Source organism: Moschus berezovskii, chromosome 11 (genome assembly GCF_049115385.1).
Source record: "Moschus berezovskii isolate FMDL1 chromosome 11, NW_MosBer_1.0, whole genome shotgun sequence".
Lineage (NCBI taxonomy): Eukaryota > Metazoa > Chordata > Mammalia > Artiodactyla > Moschidae > Moschus > Moschus berezovskii.
The window spans coordinates 89,447,745-89,467,296 of record NC_142470.1 but is presented as its reverse complement, the minus strand read 5'-3'; the positions used below and the strand labels follow the sequence as shown (position 1 = coordinate 89,467,296).

General features: G+C 41.8%; 1 protein-coding gene across 4 annotated transcripts in view; it reads left to right on the top strand.

The window, feature by feature from the left end:
- The window catches only part of CRIM1 (cysteine rich transmembrane BMP regulator 1), a 208,836-nt gene that overhangs the window by 89,988 nt on the left and 99,296 nt on the right, over window positions 1-19,552 (top strand). For all 4 annotated transcript variants that reach the window (XM_088841545.1, XM_055399525.2, XM_088841543.1 and 1 more), the window contains 2 exons: window positions 4,420-4,662; window positions 5,728-5,848. In XM_088841545.1, coding sequence (XP_088697671.1) covers window positions 4,420-4,662; window positions 5,728-5,848 — 364 coding nt within the window. The remainder of the gene's footprint in view (window positions 1-4,419; window positions 4,663-5,727; window positions 5,849-19,552) is intronic.

Here is a 19,552-nt window from a genome sequence, read left to right as displayed (position 1 = left end):
GACTCTACAGAAATTAAATAGAATGAGGATCTGGCAGTTAAATTTTTCTTTTTCTATTTAGTCATTTTTCATTTGGCTCTGGTTTTATTTAAATCTGTGTTTAAAGCAAAAAATAAAAATAAAAAATAAAACCTTGAATGCATTTGCTACTTGTAGATCATGATTGTACTTTTCCTCCTGACATATGGACCTGGAGAAAGTCTACAAATAGCCAAGATGCAGGTACATGGGTTAAAGTGATGAGGATTTATAGAAACTTGCCATTATTATTATAATGTCACTTTAATACTGGGTGACTCTCAGCATTTTGAGGACTCACCTCTTAAAGGAAGATTATTAATATAATGTTAATACGATGAAACCAGCTTATTTCCCTTAGTTATCTCTCTTGTAAGTGATACTGTCATTTTAGTTTTTCTATATCTGGGGCAGTTTTTTTTTCTTTTTTTTTAAGATGCCAGTTGCAAAGTGTTGCCAGGGGAACAAGACTGAAAAGCTTGTTAATTAAGTTAAGTATTATATATTGATTTCTTAGACACCATAGGGAAAGAGTTAGGAGAGGCTTCTGTTCGAATGGATAAAACTTAAAATTCAGAGGTAATGTCATAGCAGCCTTCTAAATGATAGAAAAATATGTGGTGTGTCTATAGTTTTCTCTTTATTTTTTCCATGAAAGAGAGATGGAGGAGAGACAAATGAATAAATGAATTCTACTGCAGGAATTATTTAGAAACAGGCTGAGAAAGAAGGTATTAGACAATTCCTGGTGCTATGGTAACCATAGTTGGGTTTAAGTGACAAGACAGATGACTGGTTGGAAGAAGGGAAGGATGCTGGATGAGTGAGTGTTCTAGGTAATCTATTGAAAGGTGAATAGATGGTGGAAGAAAAGAATAAAGCTAAGAACATTAATGATTACAAAATTTAAAAATCGTATCTTAGAAATCTAAATTCCTTGAAAGCATCATCATTTACAGTTTGCCAAGTCAGTATAACAGGCTTGAATCTTATGCCTGCTGGTTCATAGTGGGAGATTTTTATAGATACTTCTTGGAATTCAGGGTAAGCTGAGGGTCATAATTAAGCTTGATATAATAGATTTTCAGGTTTGTATTTAATAAACAGAATATATGTCCTTTATTAATATTCATATATTTTAAAGTTGGCCATCGGCCATGTAAACATACCCCCATGCCAAAAAACAAAAGTGGATAAACTTAAGAAATTAACAGAAGTAGAAGATCGTATAGCCTAAATTCTCTGACAGTAGGGCAGTGAAACTATAAATTAAACTCAAAAAGAAAGCCAAAGACAATCTACCCATGCTGAAATTTGGTAACACTGTTCTTAAATGTCTTTAGTTAAAGAGGAGATCAAATTGAATTAGAAATGATGAGTTACATTAAAGTAGTACATATCAGAAATTAAAACAAAAACAGCATCTGGCTAAAGTATTAAAATCATAATTAAAATTATTCATACTTCTGAGAAAATAAAAGAGTGAACTAAATATCAATCTTTAAATTTACAGGAAAACCAGTTAAACATTCTGAAAAACAAAGAAGGAATAGATTTGAAAACTTGAAAGAACCCTAGAACATATAAATAAAGAAAGCTGGGTCCGTAAAGCCTGCAGTGAATTTGAAAATCTAGGTGAATGAGCTATTTCTTAACTAATATGTATTTGTACAGATAATTCTGAAAGAGGCGGAACACCTGAATAATCTAGTAACCAAAGAAGAAATCTGTTCTTTCCTTCTTTAAAAAAACAAACAAACAAACAGAAAAACTACTGAGTTCAGGTAGTTTCATAAGTGAATTGTATGAAAACATCAAAGAATAGATAAATCTTGGGTTACTTGAACTGCTTTATAGCTGAGAAAGAGGTAGAATGAGGTAGAATGATAAACATTTCATTAAGAAATTTCTAAAACTAAGACTGGTTGAGGCCAGCATGCACGCACACATACACACAGAGAGCTCCAGGCTAGTGTTACAAACTTATTAATCTAAAAATATCAAAATGTTGGGAAGTCAAATCCAGTTGGGTTTTTAGAAAGAGGGTTTATCCTCAGACCGGTTTGAAATCTACTAATTGATCATATTAGTAAATTAAAGGGAAAGCCAGTATGAATCTTGACAAAAGTTGAAAAAGCATTTAGTAAGATTTAATCCTTGTTTTTAACATTCTTAAGTCATTTCAGACTTGTTTCAGACAGTGTTTATGGTGGCCTATCTTAATCCCACCTGTGAGACTAAGGCAGGTCTTAAATAAATCTCTCAAGGCTTGAGCTGCAAAATATATACCAGTAGGTGACAATGTTGGAACTGTTAAAAGAAACTTGAAGAGCAGAATAAATAGGAAGATCTAATGTGTTGGGTTGTATTGAAGCATTTTGAGAAGTCTGATCATATGTAACAAATATTTTGCGTGATTAGAATGTAGTAGAATGTGGTGCAGAATACATCGATGACAGCACATTAACAAGAGTAGAAATTAAGTGCTGGTTGCAGTTAAAGTCATAGCCCTCTTACTGATTATGAGACCATGTGTTTGTATTTGCCAGATCATGCATCAGTGTACTTTACATGCTTCATCTCCCATACAGCTTTCTCCTCCTCAGCTCTTTGATCTGTTCTGCCCACACTGATGGGGATCCAGGAACGGAATTCCTTTTAATTATGTTCTCTTCTCAGGGCAGTTGCTCAGGGTGGTGATGTGAAATCGGGTATATGCATCTTCTGTACGTCCTGTTGCTGCCACACTGGCTTCTTGCTCTTCTTGGGACACGCAGAAGTGCCATAACTGTGCCCTCTGCTGGGACACGCTTCTCCGTGGCCCACCCCTCACTTGTGTAAACCTGTTCAAACATCAGCTTCCCAGTGATGCCTGTTCCGACCAAATTGTGACTGGACCCACCCCCTACCCCTGCCACTTCTTCCATGCACTATGATTCCCCCTTGCTCTGTTCTGCTCGCCCCACATACAGCCAGCACTTACCACCTGCTCCTGCTATATAGTTTGCTTATTTATTGTACCGATTGTTTTATACCACTCTCTCCTGCGTTGTAAACTGTATGAGGTCAGGGATCTACGTTTGTTTTCCTTGTGGAAACAAGGCTGCTGGAACAGCAGGCACTCAAGAAATATCTTTGCATGAATTTACTAGAACTATGAGTATGAGAACTCACCTATGCTATCTTTTGATTAGATAAGAAATAGTTAGACAAGGGAGATGGACAGTGAAATGAAAGATACAGCGATCAAAGTTGAAAATGACCCGAGGGGCACTTAGATTTTGTTAATAGGCTTACTTTTATAATGTAAAGAGCTAAGTGGACTAGAAGTGAGGAGGCCTGGATTCTTGCTTTATTTTTACCACTAACCTTAGATAGATCACTTGAATGCTAGGGGTTTAGGTCTTTATCTGCAAAACAGACTAAAATTTTTCATTTAGAAGGATAAACTGGGAGACCTCTTGCACCTTACCCAGCTTTGTGATTCTTTGTAGGTTTTGCTCTAGGAAAGACAGTTTACGAACATACCCTAGTACCGCATGGTGTGTTTTCCCCCAACAAGTCCCAAACTCTTTTCTCGCAAAGGTCACAGGGCTGTGATGATGTGCTTTTGGTTTATTTCAGGGTTTTTCTCCAAGGCCTAACATTGCTTTAGGTTTCCGGAAAGCTTAAACCAAGAAACTGAGCTGTAGACTGGGGCTTCATAAACTTGGTCTGTCTTTGCTTGATTGATTTATTTATTTACTCTTTAAAATGGAAGTGCAGCAGTAGGTTGGTGACACAGTACTGGAGAAGGGAGAACGAGGTACATCTGATGGACCTCTGCTAGGGATAGAAACACTCTAGATGTCATTTAGGGAAATGACATGGGAACTGGGCTCAATTTCCATCTTGCTGAAGCTTTCATATCATCTTAGTACTTCATCGCCTCAAATTTCAGAGGGGGGAGGTCAGATTCCTCCATGTTGACTGCCAGGCACCTTGTCTTCAGACCCCAAAATAGCCATTAGGTATTTGTGGGTCCGTTTTTGGTGTTTAAACGTGCACTGTTCACAAAGAACAGCCCTTAAAACTTCAAACTAAAGATCTTTTCGTTGGTCAGCGACTCAGTCCCGTTTTCAGAGTCTCCATGGCACGTCCGTATCTTCCCCTGTTCTTTCTTCATCTGGTCCATGTGTTGTTCAGCACAAGGAAGGGGGATAGGATAATGGGAGAGGCAGTGTCCACCTCTTGCTCGGGAGAGAGTCCCACAAAAGTCTCAGCTGCATTTGAGGTTCTCGCTGGTTATCTGTATGTCACCTCCTCTTGCCTAGATAGATCATAAAGACTGCCTGCACTTCTGGGGAAAGTGCTCCGCGCTGCCCCCTTGGGCCTGTGCTAAACTCTTTCTCTCCCATTCAGAAGAGAAGCCAGATTGCTCCAAGGCCCGCTGTGAAGTCCAGTTCTCTCCACGTTGTCCAGAAGACTCCGTTCTGATCGAGGGCTACGCGCCCCCTGGGGAGTGCTGCCCCCTCCCCAGCCGCTGTGTGTGTGACCCCGCGGGCTGCCTGCGGAAAGTCTGCCAGCCAGGATACCTGAACATCCTTGTGTCCAAAGCCTCAGGGAAGCCGGGAGAGTGCTGTGACCTCTATGAGTGCAAACCAGGTATGCACAGGTGTGGTCCCAGCAGCCTCGCTGCTTTGCATCAGAGGGTAGCAGCAGCCAGCCACCACCTCCCATCCCCCCCACCCCCACCCCCCGACACACGCGATGCTGATGAGCTCTGCAGACCTGCTCCTTTGAGCTACTGGTAGTCTGACTTCTGCCCTCCAGTCAGAGGACCAGATAATCAACTGGTACATTTGCACCTTCAGAGAGGGATCCTGGCTTTTTCTCCTCATTTTTTTTTTTTCCTTCAAGGTTTGCTTGATAGGGGCAGTAGGGTTAAAATTTATGGTCCTATGGCTGCCTCCTTCATTCCCCCAGAGAAGGTCATCATCTTCATTTGCAGATATATCTGTCATTTTAAAGTATTACATTTAAAAACAATCATCATACATAAAACAAAGTTATTTTTAGATAAATATATGCATCAAAGTACCAGCCATCTTATAGTGAAATACTCAGCCCGTGTCTGTCTTCTTGCCAGCTCCCCACCATTCCTCAGCTGACTTTATAGCATGTGCTAAGTCATCTTTGACTATTTACTCAAATTCTCTGCCACATTTGTTTTGTTGTCATGTCCCAACTGTTCCTTGCTTTATGGCATTTCTAGCGTCCTTGTTCTTATGACTGCATTGTGGTCTGTGAATAGGTCTCTGGACTGGAGTGATTGCCTCTTTGAAAGTTTCTAACCATTAGTCAGATTTTTTTTCTTTTAACTGCTAGTTAAATGCTCAAGCCCCACCATCCCTTGCTCATCTCTTGAACTGTTCCATCTGAAATTCCTCTGGCTGATCGTCACCATCCCCAGAACCACCATTGGTCTAACTCTTTGTCTTTCTCTGTGTCTGCATCTTAACTCTTCAGTGTCCTGTTCCCTTCTTTTCTTGAACAGAAAATTTGGGTCATATTATAGTTCTCTCGCATTGATTGAAATGAAAATGCCAGTGCCAAGACAGGGTTTTCAGGAAACAAGGAAACTGCAAACATTCCAAGAGCCAGGACTTTCATGTGGGGACTGTTCAGTGCGAGTGAACGTAACGGTGACCCGTGCCTCTCTGCCCCCAGTTTTCAGTGTGGACTGCAGCACCGTGGAGTGCCCCTCCTTTCAGCAAACCGTGTGTCCCCTGGACAGCTACGAAACCCAAGTCAGACTCACAGCGGACGGCTGCTGCACTCTTCCAACAAGGTTGGTCTGTTGTCTGTTTATCACGCTTTCTCCTCTGTCCAGTGTGGTTGCCTCTAAAAATCAATTTCAGGCAGGCAGTTTGCTTTTCCCAAGGACCAGGGAACCCTAAGATCCTCCTGTTTGTGTGGGGAAGTCACTTAACTGTTGCTGTGACTTGGTAGTTCCACGTACGGGTCAAAGGCAGGTGTCCTCAGGATAAGTCCCTAATCTTTAGAGAGTCCTCAGGCTGGGGCACCTGTGCACTTTCTAGGCTGGGTCCTGTGCAGGCACGTGTGTCCCTCAGTATGTAGCCAGGTAGGCAGCGAGGTATGGATCCACGGTAAGCATGTCGTTTGATCCTCCACAGTGAATCTTAAGGTGTTTAACTGTTGTGTCCAATGGGACGAAGCCCTGCATGCGTCATCGAATTGCTCCTCAGGGATCCTGGACGTTTGTTATTACACATCTGCCCAGACCCATAACTTGCCTAGGCCACAATGAGTTTAGATTTCTATACTGCTTTCTGAAGTAACAAATCTCTCTTTGGCTTGATAGGGGGAAAACTGCTGTCATTTTAGTCTTAGCAGCATGACGTCTCCTTAACCCTGTGGGACTAGGCTGACTCTAGAACTCAGGGGTGCCCAGACCCCACCCTCGCCGGGATTCCTAGGACCACCATAGAGCTGGCACTTTGTGCTTTGCTTCTGGAGAGACCGAGCTTGGAAACTGGGGGTTTACATGCTGTTTCCCCTGCTGAGTTGCCCTCCCCTCCAGCTTTCCCAGGTCACTAAGTCATGATTCTGACAAGTCATCTCATTCCTTTCCACTTCTGGTCTACAGTTAATATCCAGAGTTAACATGGTGTCTTCCTTAACCCCATGTCTAGCCTCTTCCTCCCCCAGTCCCAGTGCCAGGCACTTAGCATCTAGATCTGTTGCATGAGTAATTGTGATGATACAAACGGTTTGCTAAGATAGGAATGTGTGTGGTCTCTAGTTACGGTAAGTATTGGTGATTTGTCCGTGGTTGGAGTAGTAGACATCCAGAACTGGTTCTTCTTACTGGTTTCTTCTTTCTTCTTTTAAAATGCTTTAATTCTTTGGCATTTCCTAATCATTGTCCTGAGAGAAACCATAGGATTCTCTCAGACATATTTTACAGGACTTGCCCAGTCCTTTATAGTGTATCATAAAACACATGCAAAGATTTTTGTGACCTACTAAAATGCAGTGGTGCAGCCTTTTCTTATGACATTACAATGTGCTAATTTATGTGAAATGCTTGGAAAGGGTTGAAGTATTGTACAAACATATTTACTTATCAGTAAAGAAAGAATGGAGCATTGCTACCAGCGACAGATGTCCCTTCAGGGTCTTCATGAAAAGAGAGGTGGCACATGATATTAGACCACTTAATCAAAACTGACCCAGTTGGAGATTCACAAGACCTTAGAGAGGAAAAGGGACAAGTCTCAATGCACTGTTATGAACATAATGTAGCACCATCTGCATGTAGGAGGCACAGTAGGCTAATTTTTCAGTCACGGTAGGGGGTCAAAATGGATAGAAGCCACAGGAAGACATATTTAATCTCAATTTAAGGAAAAAATAATCTTTCACAACTAATGGTGTACAGTCATGAACTGGGCTGTTTCCAGCGATAAACTGAGCTCCCTGTGGCTGGAGAGCCTTCTCTCCCTCTGGATGGCCACCTTCCAGAGATGCTTAGGAAAAACATCACTTTGGAAAGGAGGTTCGAGTAGAGGCCTTCTGTTTTATCCCCGTGCTTCTGTGAGTTCTGTAAACATAAACCTTGGGATGGTTATTATATGTTGACATAATTTTACATTGGCATTCAGAAACAAAGAGTGGTCAGTTAAAGGTGACTCTAATGTAGAAGTTGGAAATATGGAGAAAAGCCGTTCAGAAATCCCACGGTAAATTATTTGCAGGGAGGGAGTTCTCACAGATCTTCGGTTTCCTGTATTCTAAATAGTCAGTGACCCTTCCTCCCCTGCTGCCCCTTGTCCATGTGCATCCTGTGTTCCCACCTGAAATAGCCCCTCTAACTCCCCTGCACCCTGCCCTCCCCCGTCATGCTCTCAGGCTTTGGGCCCTTCCCCTTCTACAAGCTTCTCCTTTTTCAGGACTGCATTTCCTTCTCTTTGAAGTGTTTTTCAGTCTTCAGCCCCTAAAGATGACAGGTGTGTCTCCTCTACTCTTATAATGTATTAATAATAATTAATAATAATTCCCATGTATCTCTTTATCATAGCAGTTTTCATAATACATTGAAATCAGTGATTTTGGGGGGGCAGTCTCTCTTAAACTCTGTGTGCTTCTCAAGGGATGGGAGTATTTTATAGCTTTCCATATGGTATAAAATGTGAACCTACATTTATGAAGGAATGAATGAACAGGCCCACTGTTGGCCATGACGACTTACATATTGCAGAAGAGAAACGTTATCTTTCTGCCATTAGGTGGTAATACTCCTCCTTGTCTCACTATAAAACCCTTGCAGTTTTCCCCCAACTCCTTTACGGCCAGTTCTTAGTACTGCAGAAATCCTCTGCTCCAAGCACTGGGCTCACCTCTCAGTTAAATTCCACTTTATCCACGAGGTCTTTGTTCTGCAGCCAACACGCAGCTTGCTCCCTAGGTGCTCCCAACATATCCTGTCCATGTTGCCAATTAATCATATACTTCCTTGCATTGTTATGTAACTGTTAACATGGATAAAGTCTTGTCTCACCAGCTAAAGGACATTTCTACAGGTCAGGAATTGTGTTCTTTCTTTTCCTCTGCATATGCGTTAATTTCAAATGAATCAGTAAATGCAGAATAGACTCAGATCATGACTTGACTTGAGCATATTGAGCTTCCTGCTTATTAAGGAGGATGGCATTCAGGTCATTCTTTGTCAGGAGAATAAAAACCCAAACAATCACATGAAAGTGGAAATAGAAAGAAAGCCTAATATGTTGTAATAGTGATAATATTTTAAGGGGGAAAAGGCTACATAACTTTTTCCTTGTGTGTGATCCACATCAAAAGTTTTCTCTTTGAGACCATGATAAGATATAAAGAAGATCATTTTAGAATATGCAAAACCCTGTTATGATGACTTGACCTTTACCAGCATATTTATAAAGAGCATTGTTAAGAAGTTAAAGCCTTTTGAGATCAGAACTGATTATATGGAGAATTCTGGGGTAGAAGCCCTTTACAGTCAGGATGGAGTATAAAGTATTGGAAGCTTTAGCAGGAGAGGTCTACCTTAGGCAGAAGTCACAGACCCCTTTTCTGTAGGATTTATTGTACTTGCATAGACTAGAAGAGGAGTTTGTGGACATGTTTCCCCTCGTCTTGAAGAATAAACTCCTCCCAGCTCCGTTCCCATCCGCATGGAGTTGCCGCTCTCAGTGAGACTGTGGCCCGTGCAGGCCGCTGGCTGCCCTACTTCAGTCCTTGCTCACTTTGCGAATCTTCTTTGGAGCTGCCTGTTTTCAGTTCATTTTTTCATTCAGTTGTTCCCTCACTCATGGAACACGAGCTGAGCCGAGCTCTTCCAGGTGACAAGACACTCCCTTCCAGGTGTTTTTTCCACTTCCATGCCTGCCAAGTACTGCTTCTCCCACCCATCCCTGCCCTTTCCAAGGATAGGTTAGTCCTGCTCTCCTTGCTCCATCTCTGCATTTTCTTAATGCCCCATTCTCCATTGTCACCTCTTTTTCTGTCTTTTCTTTTGAACTTCATCCTATTTAGGGCTTTCCTGGTAGCTCGACTGGTAAAGAATCCGCCTGCCATGCAGGAGACCTGGGTTCGATCCCTCGGTTGGGAACATCCCCTGGAGAAGGGAACAGCTACCCACTCAGTATTCTGGCCTGGAGAATTCCATGGACTATACGGTCCATGGGGTTGCAAAGAGTCAGACACAGCTAAGCAACTTTCACTTTCATCCTGTTTAGACATCGTTCTTCTGTGTGATATAATTATCATGATTAATTCTTCCTTCCCTCAGCTTGGTTTAGGCTTCAAGCACCTTGCTGGTACTTTTCATCCTTTTCTGTTCTGTTGGAGCTTGAGTACATTGTGAGGTAAATGGCAGCTCATCATACCTGTCAGGAGATAGTAGGAAGGAATGAGTCATAGTGGCTCTAGTCCTGAACCCTGCGTGGTTACAAAAAGGAAAAACGGGACTATCCATGGAGCTCACAACACTTCATGGTTCATAAGGCCGTTTGTACATGTGCGCAGATATACTTGCCAGTGCCTCCATGAGAAAGAAAACTTAGAAAAAGAAAGCCGTGTCAGATGCATTGATCAAATGATGTCTTTGCAAGGAAGGGAAAAACAGGAAAGTCTTTAAGTAACATCTGCGTGCAGTAATAATGATAGCTTAACTTAAAATGTGCCTTGCCGTTTACAAAGCCCTTTTTTTTTTTAACTTTTGCTGTCCTCATTTTGTCTTTCTGACTCCATGAGGAATTTACAGATATGAAAACAGAGGTCGAGAGAATAAGTGACTTGTGCAAGATCACAAGCGTCGTTTGGTACAGGGGACTGAGCAGGTCCAAGTCTTTAGCCCAAGTTCTTTGATTTAAAGCCCTGTACTCTCCACTGCATTAAAAAAAAAAAAAAAAAAACAATACTTTGTTGTTGTTGTAAAGCTCAGGAAACACATCAATGAATATGAGTTAATAACCATCGTATTTGTTTATAACATTATAGTACATATTAATACAATATACATATGTTTTAGTTACTCACTGCTGTGTAACAAGCCACCCTCAAAAGTAATTGCTTAAAACAGTGAAGATTTATTATTTATTATGCCTTGGTGTGTTAACTGGGAGGTTCTTCTGCAGCTTGCTGGTGGCTCGTCTGGGGCTGGATGCTCCAAGGCAGTGTCATTCACATGTGTGGACCAGAAGGGCCTGTCGCCCCCTGTGTGGTCCTTCATCCTGGCTTCTTCATATGATGGCAGAAACAAGGGAGGTAGTAGCAAAGCTTTAAAAAGAGACCAGCATGGAAGTCACGCAGCATGACCTCCACTACATTCTACTAGTATAAGCAGTTCACAGGGTGAGCCTTGGTTTAAAGAATGGAGCAGTGGATTCTGCCTCTAACTGGGAGAAACTGCAAAGAATTTGAGGCCATTTTTAAGTCACCATAACATACATGTCACCACAATAGGGACTCCTTTAGTTTTCCTTCTCTGATGGTGGAGAGTTGGTGGAGTGCTACAGCTCTGTGACTTTCTTTTCCAAAGACCAGTGTCCTTCTGGCCTGGGGCTCATGGCCTCCTTTCTCCCAGCCACTCCCTTCTTGTTTCTTCCTTCCCTGGCCAGTCAGCCGTTTACCTGGGAGTAGATACATGATTAGAAGCCTCTGAGCACTGCCTAAACTTTAAGCCTCATTTAGCTGATCATTATTTTTAACTCCTCTCCTTGCGGAATGTTGTGACTGCCTAGTTAAACTTAGTTCTGCCCCATCACATAATAGGAAATACCATTTTTGGACACCACAAGATCTGCCTGATAAAACCGGGTCAATTTTTAAAACATCTTACATCTAACAGAAAAATCTGAAAGAATTTTTTGGCCAACCCAATACATGGTAATTCCCTTCCAGACTGGTTGACTACAGAATGATTGTCTGAGAGAACTGGGCCCACCAGGTGTGCCTGGAGTGTGGAGCCAGTCTGGGCTGTGCCTCTGTGCATCCCATGCCCTCCTGTGTCAGCCAGCTTAGACTGTCTTAAGGAGAAAGCTCCTAGATCATGATTTTTTTCCTCTATGCTCCGTATTCTTTGCTGTCCCCAGTGTGCATGCCTCATTTTACAGTTTTTCCTTTGCCCCTGTAATTTTTCACCAGGATTTTTAGGTACAGGTTCACAGGAGAGAAGTTAACTAGTTAAAAATCTAAAAAGTAATACCTCTCCTGTCTTTCCTTTTTCCGTACTGTACATTGTGAGTTTTTTAACATCATTATGCCTCTTCTGCTATGTTATGTGACTCTCTTATGTTTTTATTAAGAAGATGAATGAATGTAATATGTCATTTACAGTCAGCCATTCTAAACTTATTTTAATGAGATTTGTCCCAAACTTTTTGTTCTGAAACGTTCTGTTATCAATTTCTGTCTCTAAATATGCATTCCCTAATAGTTATTGAGAAAAACCCAATCCAGTTATTTTGAGGTGGAAATAAATGAAGTCATTGTTTATAATGTTCAAAAACTTAAAATAGAGTTTCTCCTGGGTTGTGTGCAGTGTATCACGCCAGGTTCCCAAGCTCCCTCCTGGCTCCAGCCTCTCTCTGACTAAAGCGTCTGATTCTCTTCCAGAGCCTATATCCGGAACATTTATATCACTTGCTTTCTGAGACTCTATACTGAAAATCCTGTCTTATTTTTAAATCAACATTTGGAAGCATTGGACTAAGAATTACTTAGTCCAAAGTAATTAAAGATTTTAGATTATCTGTTAGTTACAGTGTTGACTAATACATGACTTTGGTTTTCACTGGAAAGCTTAACAGAATGTCTTGAGCACGTTAGATTCTGAGTACAGTTCCAGTGAAAATGCAGCTGAGCCTGAATCCCAGTGTTCCCCCACCCACCCAGGAGATAGGTTGTATGGCTCTTTGCTTTCAGGCAGGGTCCTGCCTGCTGAGTAGCAGAGCATGGCTTTGTGAGCATGAGTCACAGGGCAGCACTGGGCCCCTGTGGCCCTGAGCTCACTTGCTCCATGTGCTACCCTTTCCTTTCCATTGTAGTCTGTGAGCAAATGTGTACATATCAGTAGACAGCTAAAGAACACTCCTCCACACATGACCTGGTGCCGAGCAGAGAGAGCCCGTGTCTAGATCTGAGTTCTAGAATCCATGTCCACTTATGCATGAATCTGGATAAGCCTCCCAACATCATCTGGGTCTGTTTTCCTACCTGAGAGAGGAGGACATGAGGAGGGATTTAATGATCTCAAAAGTAAATTCTACCTTTAAACTCTTGGACTTCTCCCAAACTCTTTAGAATGGGGGTAAAAAGAAACCCAACCTTCTGGTGATCAGAGACTTTTGGGAAAGAAGACAAGGAAAATTTTTAGAAAATCCCAAGAGTCAGAAGACAATGAAAGAGTGAGAGAGATGGTTTTCATCATGATAGGAAGGGGGTAAAGTCCAAAGGAAGTCATGCAAGAATTACAGTTACTTTTTATTTTATTAAAAAAATTAGGTAAGGCAAAATGAAATAAATTATTAGTCTAGTAAAAATGTTATAGACTAATCATTTAAACCAGGATAATCAGAAACTGGTTGAATTGTGAAGGCTGAGTGGTAATCCAACAAAAGAGATTGCTTGTTGGTTAATGGCTAGCTGGATATCACTAGTTGCTTTTTCTTTTTTTACATCTATAAATAGATAGCCCCTTATATAGCAGGAACAGACACTGTCTGGCCAAAGGCTGAATCCGTAAGATAAGGATTTACTCTATTAAACTGCTTTCTAATAGAATGTGGACATCCCTGCCTGTCAGCCTGCCTTGATGTGTGCAGTGTGGGGAGGGTGATGTGTGTAGCATCGTTATGGCCCCTCAGGCTCACCGGTGTGAGCTCCATCAACCTGTACATGGCTGCCAACTGGCTTCCACAGCCGTGTTCGTACCTGTTTGCCCTCAGCTATTGCTGCCCCGCGCTCTTTAAGGTAAAGTCCGTCTCTGTCTCTCTTCCCTGTTACACCTCTGTATCCAGGTTCTCCATATTTTTATTGCATTTTTCTGTATTTCACACTAAGTTGTGTATACACACACAAAGCATTATATTTGTGTGGGAGTTTTAGATTCTCTAGCTTTATGATTAGACCATTTTTCCTCTATGTCTCTTCAAGTAAAAAATGGTCTATTGAGTTACAGTCCCTTTTCTTTTTTTGAGCCTCAGTTTTATTTCTGTCTCATAAGACTTTGACCTTAGAAGACAGTTTCTCACTCATACCCTGTCATATCGTAAAGCTCCAAATACTGTAATTCCAGGAAGGGAAATAAGATAAAAAGAAGGATGCCCAACCCTGTTGTATAAGAAAGATACATCAGATATACAGCCAATGGCCAGAATGAAGGTCATGAATTTTACTACAGCATCTAAATAGTCATATGCTGCTGCTTCAAGGTGAAAATCCAGGGTGCTTAGTTCTCTTTGCTCCATCCTGATCTCTTTGGACTCTCAAGAAAGTTTGCCTTGTTGGTATTGTATTATGATAATAGAGTCTTGGAGATTGCTGCACACTGGTTTTTGTGACTGGTTGTAGATATTTAGAAAAGAAGCTTTCTGGGGTTTCAGAATTTACAGCCTGAAATTGACTCATCCTGGATGAAGCCAGCAGAATGGAATCTTTGGCAGGTTGTTCTTTCCCTTCAGAAGTGCTTGAGTTACATCAAAATTTAATCTAACCACAAAGCTGCAGTGAGCGAAAACAAGGTGCAGATTTGGAAGTGCTCAGTTAAATAGCCAAGACTCATTGAGATTCTCATGGAAGACAGAGAATACTGGGATTGGTATGGGGTGTGGTGATGAATAAGATAAGGCTTAGGCTTGAAGGAACTCAACACCTCACAAATACCACCTCCACCCATCTCAGAAAAATTTCAGACCTTTGAAAGGTAGTAAGAAAGGAACACACACACACACACAGGTAATCTGCCTTCCAGGAAAGAGTCAAGTCATAGACTGGATTTCTACCAAATAATGAAAACTGCATTTAAGAAAAAGCAATAAAGCAAACAGCAAGCTTTAAATCCAGACTAGGCAAGCCTTAAATCCAAACTACAAAATCAAGGACCTCAAAAAGCATACACACAGACAGAATCACTGATGATCTTTTTTCGTATCCCTCCATACTTGCCTGTAGTTTCCAAGCTTGGAATCTACAGGTCCCAGCTTATAGAGAAGTCGCATCTCACTCTTCTGCATCATTTAACATCTGTCCACTTTTGAATAATTGGAGAAGGAAATGGCAATCTACTCCAGTATTCTTGCCTGGAAAATCCCACAGACAGAGGAGCCTGGCAGGCTACAGTTCATGGAGTCGCAGAGTCGGACACAGCTGAGTAATAGTCTTAGAGGGTCAGTGTCAGAAATACCTTAACTTTCTCTTGGTTCCTACACGTGCACTTGGGTGGTTCAGTTTTCTAGAGCTCCCCAGTCAAGTCTTGACTCTAGAACCTCAGCCTGTCTTCAGCTGGATGGTGTCTTTAAGAGGGTGCTGGGGACCAGCGGGTAGGCGGGATGATTACACAAGGGTCAGAAACATGGAGGACAGGACTCATCACAGGCACATCAGCCCAACCAGACAGGGAAGTCAAAGCCAGAAACTTCCTGCAGGTGGCTCAGAAAAGCCAGGTTCCTTCTCAAAGCTTAGGGAGCCCCTCTGAGTCCCCTGAGACAGTGTTAAGTTTTAGATCATCCAATAACAGTTTCTGTAGATCCCTGTGCGCCTAATAGTGTGCTGGGTAATTAAGTTGCTTGTATGATGCTTACTGAAACTAACTAGTGAGAATTATCCCTGAATTTTCATTTTCAAAAGGACTTGATCGAATTAAAGTCTTGTAATTAATTATCATGTCCATCTGTTCCCAAGACCTTGTCTTGAAGAAGATGGCACTTAATAACAGTTTTTTTATTTTAGATCAATCTATTAGTAGACAGATTTCTCTAATTCAGTTCATATTTTGTTTGTTCCCTTTCATTTGAATAATTTATCCAGCTGCTTTGGGGGATAAATAAAATTAACTTATACAGTATGTAAAATATGCATTAGCATAGAGCAGATTTAAAACATTCCTGACTCTTGACACGCTGTCATGCAGCATTCTGTTTTTAAATACATGCAGGAAAATTTGGAAATATATTTGAAGCCCTTCTTTCTCAACTAAGAAAAGAACTTCTATTCTCTTGCCCTCTGTCACAGTAATTTTTGGCCCAAAGGAGCAAGTCAACTCATGACTAAAAAAGCCAGAGTCTATATTAAACTCTGATGTTTGTAAAACAAAATAATTGTAGGAATTCCATGTTATTATTGGACTTGTCCCCAGAATGAAGAAAATATGCTTTCCTCGAAGTAAAACCCTTGCCTATTGGAGATGAACTATCTCCCTAATAGAGAGTTTAATTTGTCAATAATTCACTTCAGATGTGTAACCCTGCACTTCCTGTACTAGTGTCTTATGCCTTTAGTGTTGCATTTGACCAGTGTCTGTTCTTATTTTGTACTTGTTTCACTCCTGAAACAAAAAGCTTTAGGCTGTCACTCAGGGGCTTTCAGTTTGATATGAGGGAGACTGGCCATCGCCAGGTGATAAATACATGGCCCTCTGACTGTCACTGAAAGTCACTCAGCTGAATTCCATAAGACTTTCGTTAAAAATGGAAAGACGAATCCACAGCCTGGATAATATGGAATCTCAGAGGGCTTTCCCCACCCACTCTCATTTGATATCATCATCATCATCATCATGACTCAGCCTATTGGAAGAATAGCTCCAGACAGTTCTGCAGAAATGTTTTATGAAGTTACTTATGAAATTAACAAGCAAATCTAACCTGTTAAAATCCTCCCTCTTCTAGAAACACCAAAAGCAGCACCCAGTACTGTGAACTGTATTTTACTCTTCATTGCACCTTTACATGGGCTGTAGGTGATAAGACTCATCATTGTGTAGACACAGTTTGCAGAGGGTTGAGAGTTATATTAGCTTAGCAGACATTTAACTGCTTGACTGCATCCCTGAAGGTAGAGATAACTGGTTTCTTTTGGACTTTTGCTCAGTCTGTTGTGAATGTATTATCACACAGACAAGTACATTTTAAATGATCCTTTCCTGATTTTGCCTTTGTTGTATGCTATGGCTCTTGTGATAAGAGGATGGAGTACTTTGATCTCCATTAACTAGATCATGGATTCTTGAAGACTCTTATGACACTTCCTAAGATGTTAGATTGTGTACTTTTTTGAGGATAAGGATGCACCTTGTAAGTCTCAATCTCATCATTGTCTATCACAGGTAATACCCAGTATACACTTTTAGTTAAATTTATAGTAGTTAAGCTGTAGTAAGTCCTAGCATCAGAATCCCATAATGTTTTTAGTCTGTGTGGAGAACAAATATTTGAATGTTTATCATGTGCTGGATGTTTTGCTAACCTTATAGGAATAAGACGTAGAGACTGATATCAAGGAGCTTACAGTCTAAAGGGAAGACAGATGTAGATAATTGGAGCAATTTAAAGTGCTACATGCTTTAGAAGTAGAATTGTGCAAAAAACAGTAAGCTTATAAAGAGATACTGATTTTGATTTGGAATTTGACTGTTGGATTTGACTTTTGAGCTCAGTCTTTAAGAATGAATCAGAGTTCACCAGATGGAGAAAGAGGAAAGGGCATTATAGGCTCTTGTGGTCATCGATTTTTATATTTTTAATGTGTCTTGCAACTTAAAAAACACCAATACAGTGTATTAATACATATATATGGAATTTAGAAAGACAGTGACAACGATCCTATATGCAAGGCAGTAAAAGAGACACAGATGTAAAGACCAGACTTTGGACTACGTGGGAGAAGGTGAGGGTGGGATGATATGAGAGAATAGCACCGAAACATGTATATTACCATATGGAAAATAATGACCAGTGCAAGTTCAGTGCACTCAAAGCCGGTGCTCTGGGACAGAGTGATGGGGCGGGGAGGGAGGTTCAGGATGGGGAGACACATGTGCATCCATGGCTGATTCATGTCGATGTAGGGCAAAAACCACAACAATATTGTAATTATTCTCAAATTAAGTATTTTTAAAAAATTAGCACTGATCCCAGCCATGCAGGTAGTGCTGCTGCTGCTGCTAGTTCAGGAAACGCAAAGAGATGCAGGCTCGATCCCTGGGTCAGGAAGATCCCCTGAAGTAAGAAATGGCAACCTACCCCAGGATTCTTGCCTGGAGAATTCCACAGACAGAGGAGCCTGGCGGGCTGCAGTTCATGGGGTCGCAAAGAGTCGGACACAACTGAGCTACTGAGCACACAGCACACTTGATGATTCAAGAAAAATGGAATTCATGCCCATGTTGTTGGTTTTTTATCCTTTGATAATCGTCCCTTTTGCAAAACTACATCAGTAGATCTAGATACTTTTTACTTTCTTACTGTTTTCAATTAAAGGTACTTCTTAGTATGGTACACCAGGCCCCTTGTTACCCAGCTCTGACCTATCTCACTAGTTCATGTCTCCCGCAAGTTTCCGCCACAATATCCCCCAGTTCTCCAGCCCAGCATACAATATCCTCCTGATGACTTGAACCATTTGCTCCAGCCTAAATACACTGTTCTTTCTTGCCTCTGTAAATGTGAGTAGTTTCTTCCCTCTTCCAGGAATGTCTTTCCCTCCACCCTCTCTTCCCCATGTGGCATGAACACTTCCCATCTGTGCCCACTCTCACTACCCTGCTCATACACACACATACACACGGCATCGGCTCTTTGTGCCTGCAGTTGGAAGAATGATCCTAAGGGTTGAATGGAGGTCTTCAGACACATGAGGGACTCCAGGGTTGAAGATGCAGAACAGGGTTGAAGATGCAGAATAGTGAAGCCCCCTCAGAGGGCACAGACCCTCTAGAGTTGTCCACAACACCCTTCCGCTCTTTGAAAGAAGACAGTCACGTTTGCCATTTCAGGGTGTATCTGACTTGGGGTTGATGTCAAGGGACAAGATATGGATGGAGGTTAAAGGGGCATGGAATTTAGAAGTATCATGAAACTGGTGGCTCAGGTAAAATGCCATGGGTTTGGGGGCTGTTTTTTGTGAAGGAGGTACCATCAGATGAGGCCCAGGCTTAGAATAAAAGGGAACCATTTAGGAGTAGAAGTCTCAGTAAGGTTGAGGAGTCAGTGTGGTGGGAGCCTGGGCCTGAGACAATGGAAAGGAAAAATGAACCATTATCCTGGAAATGCCAAAATCAACCCCCAGTGTTGTGGATTGTAGCAAGTCTGATTTGACGTTTGAGAGAACTGTGGCTGGTGAAAGCAGATGGCTGAAGTGAAGGGGCAGCAAGGGTGACTGGAGTCCAAAAGATCAGGTGAGGGAGTCAGGATGGTGAAAAGGCGTCCTCCACATAGACCTGGAAGCTTCCAAATGATAGTGATACGAAACAGTTCACAGATGTTGAGTGCTTCTATGTTCCAGGCAGTGTGCTGGTTACTTTTCACACATCAGTATATTGAATCCACGTCGCAATCCCATGCAGTAGGGAAGCTTGAATCATCCTTGTCCTACATGTGGAACAAGTGAGCTTGAGAGAGCTGATGGGGGGCCCAAGGTCATACAGCTCCCACGTGGCCAGAACTCACACCTAAGATTCCTGCATGTCGGAGCACATTCTCTGAACCTCCACCCCTCTGTAGGAAATGGGCAGGAGATAAGGCCCCAGGGGGCCTGAGGGGCTTGCATGGAGGCTTGAGGGAGGAAAACAGCAGCATAGGGCTGGCCTGTAGTCACTGAAGAACAAGTCCAGGGGAAAGGTGAGTTCATGGTCTCACCTTAAGGAAGTAATAGTTTCATTTGAGCCAGGTAAGGGTTAGAACAGATTTGATGGTGCACTTTGTGATGATCGGACTCTGGGAGAGGAAAGGGTGCGGGTAGGGGGCACAGCAGTGGGTACGAAAGGATGAGTCCC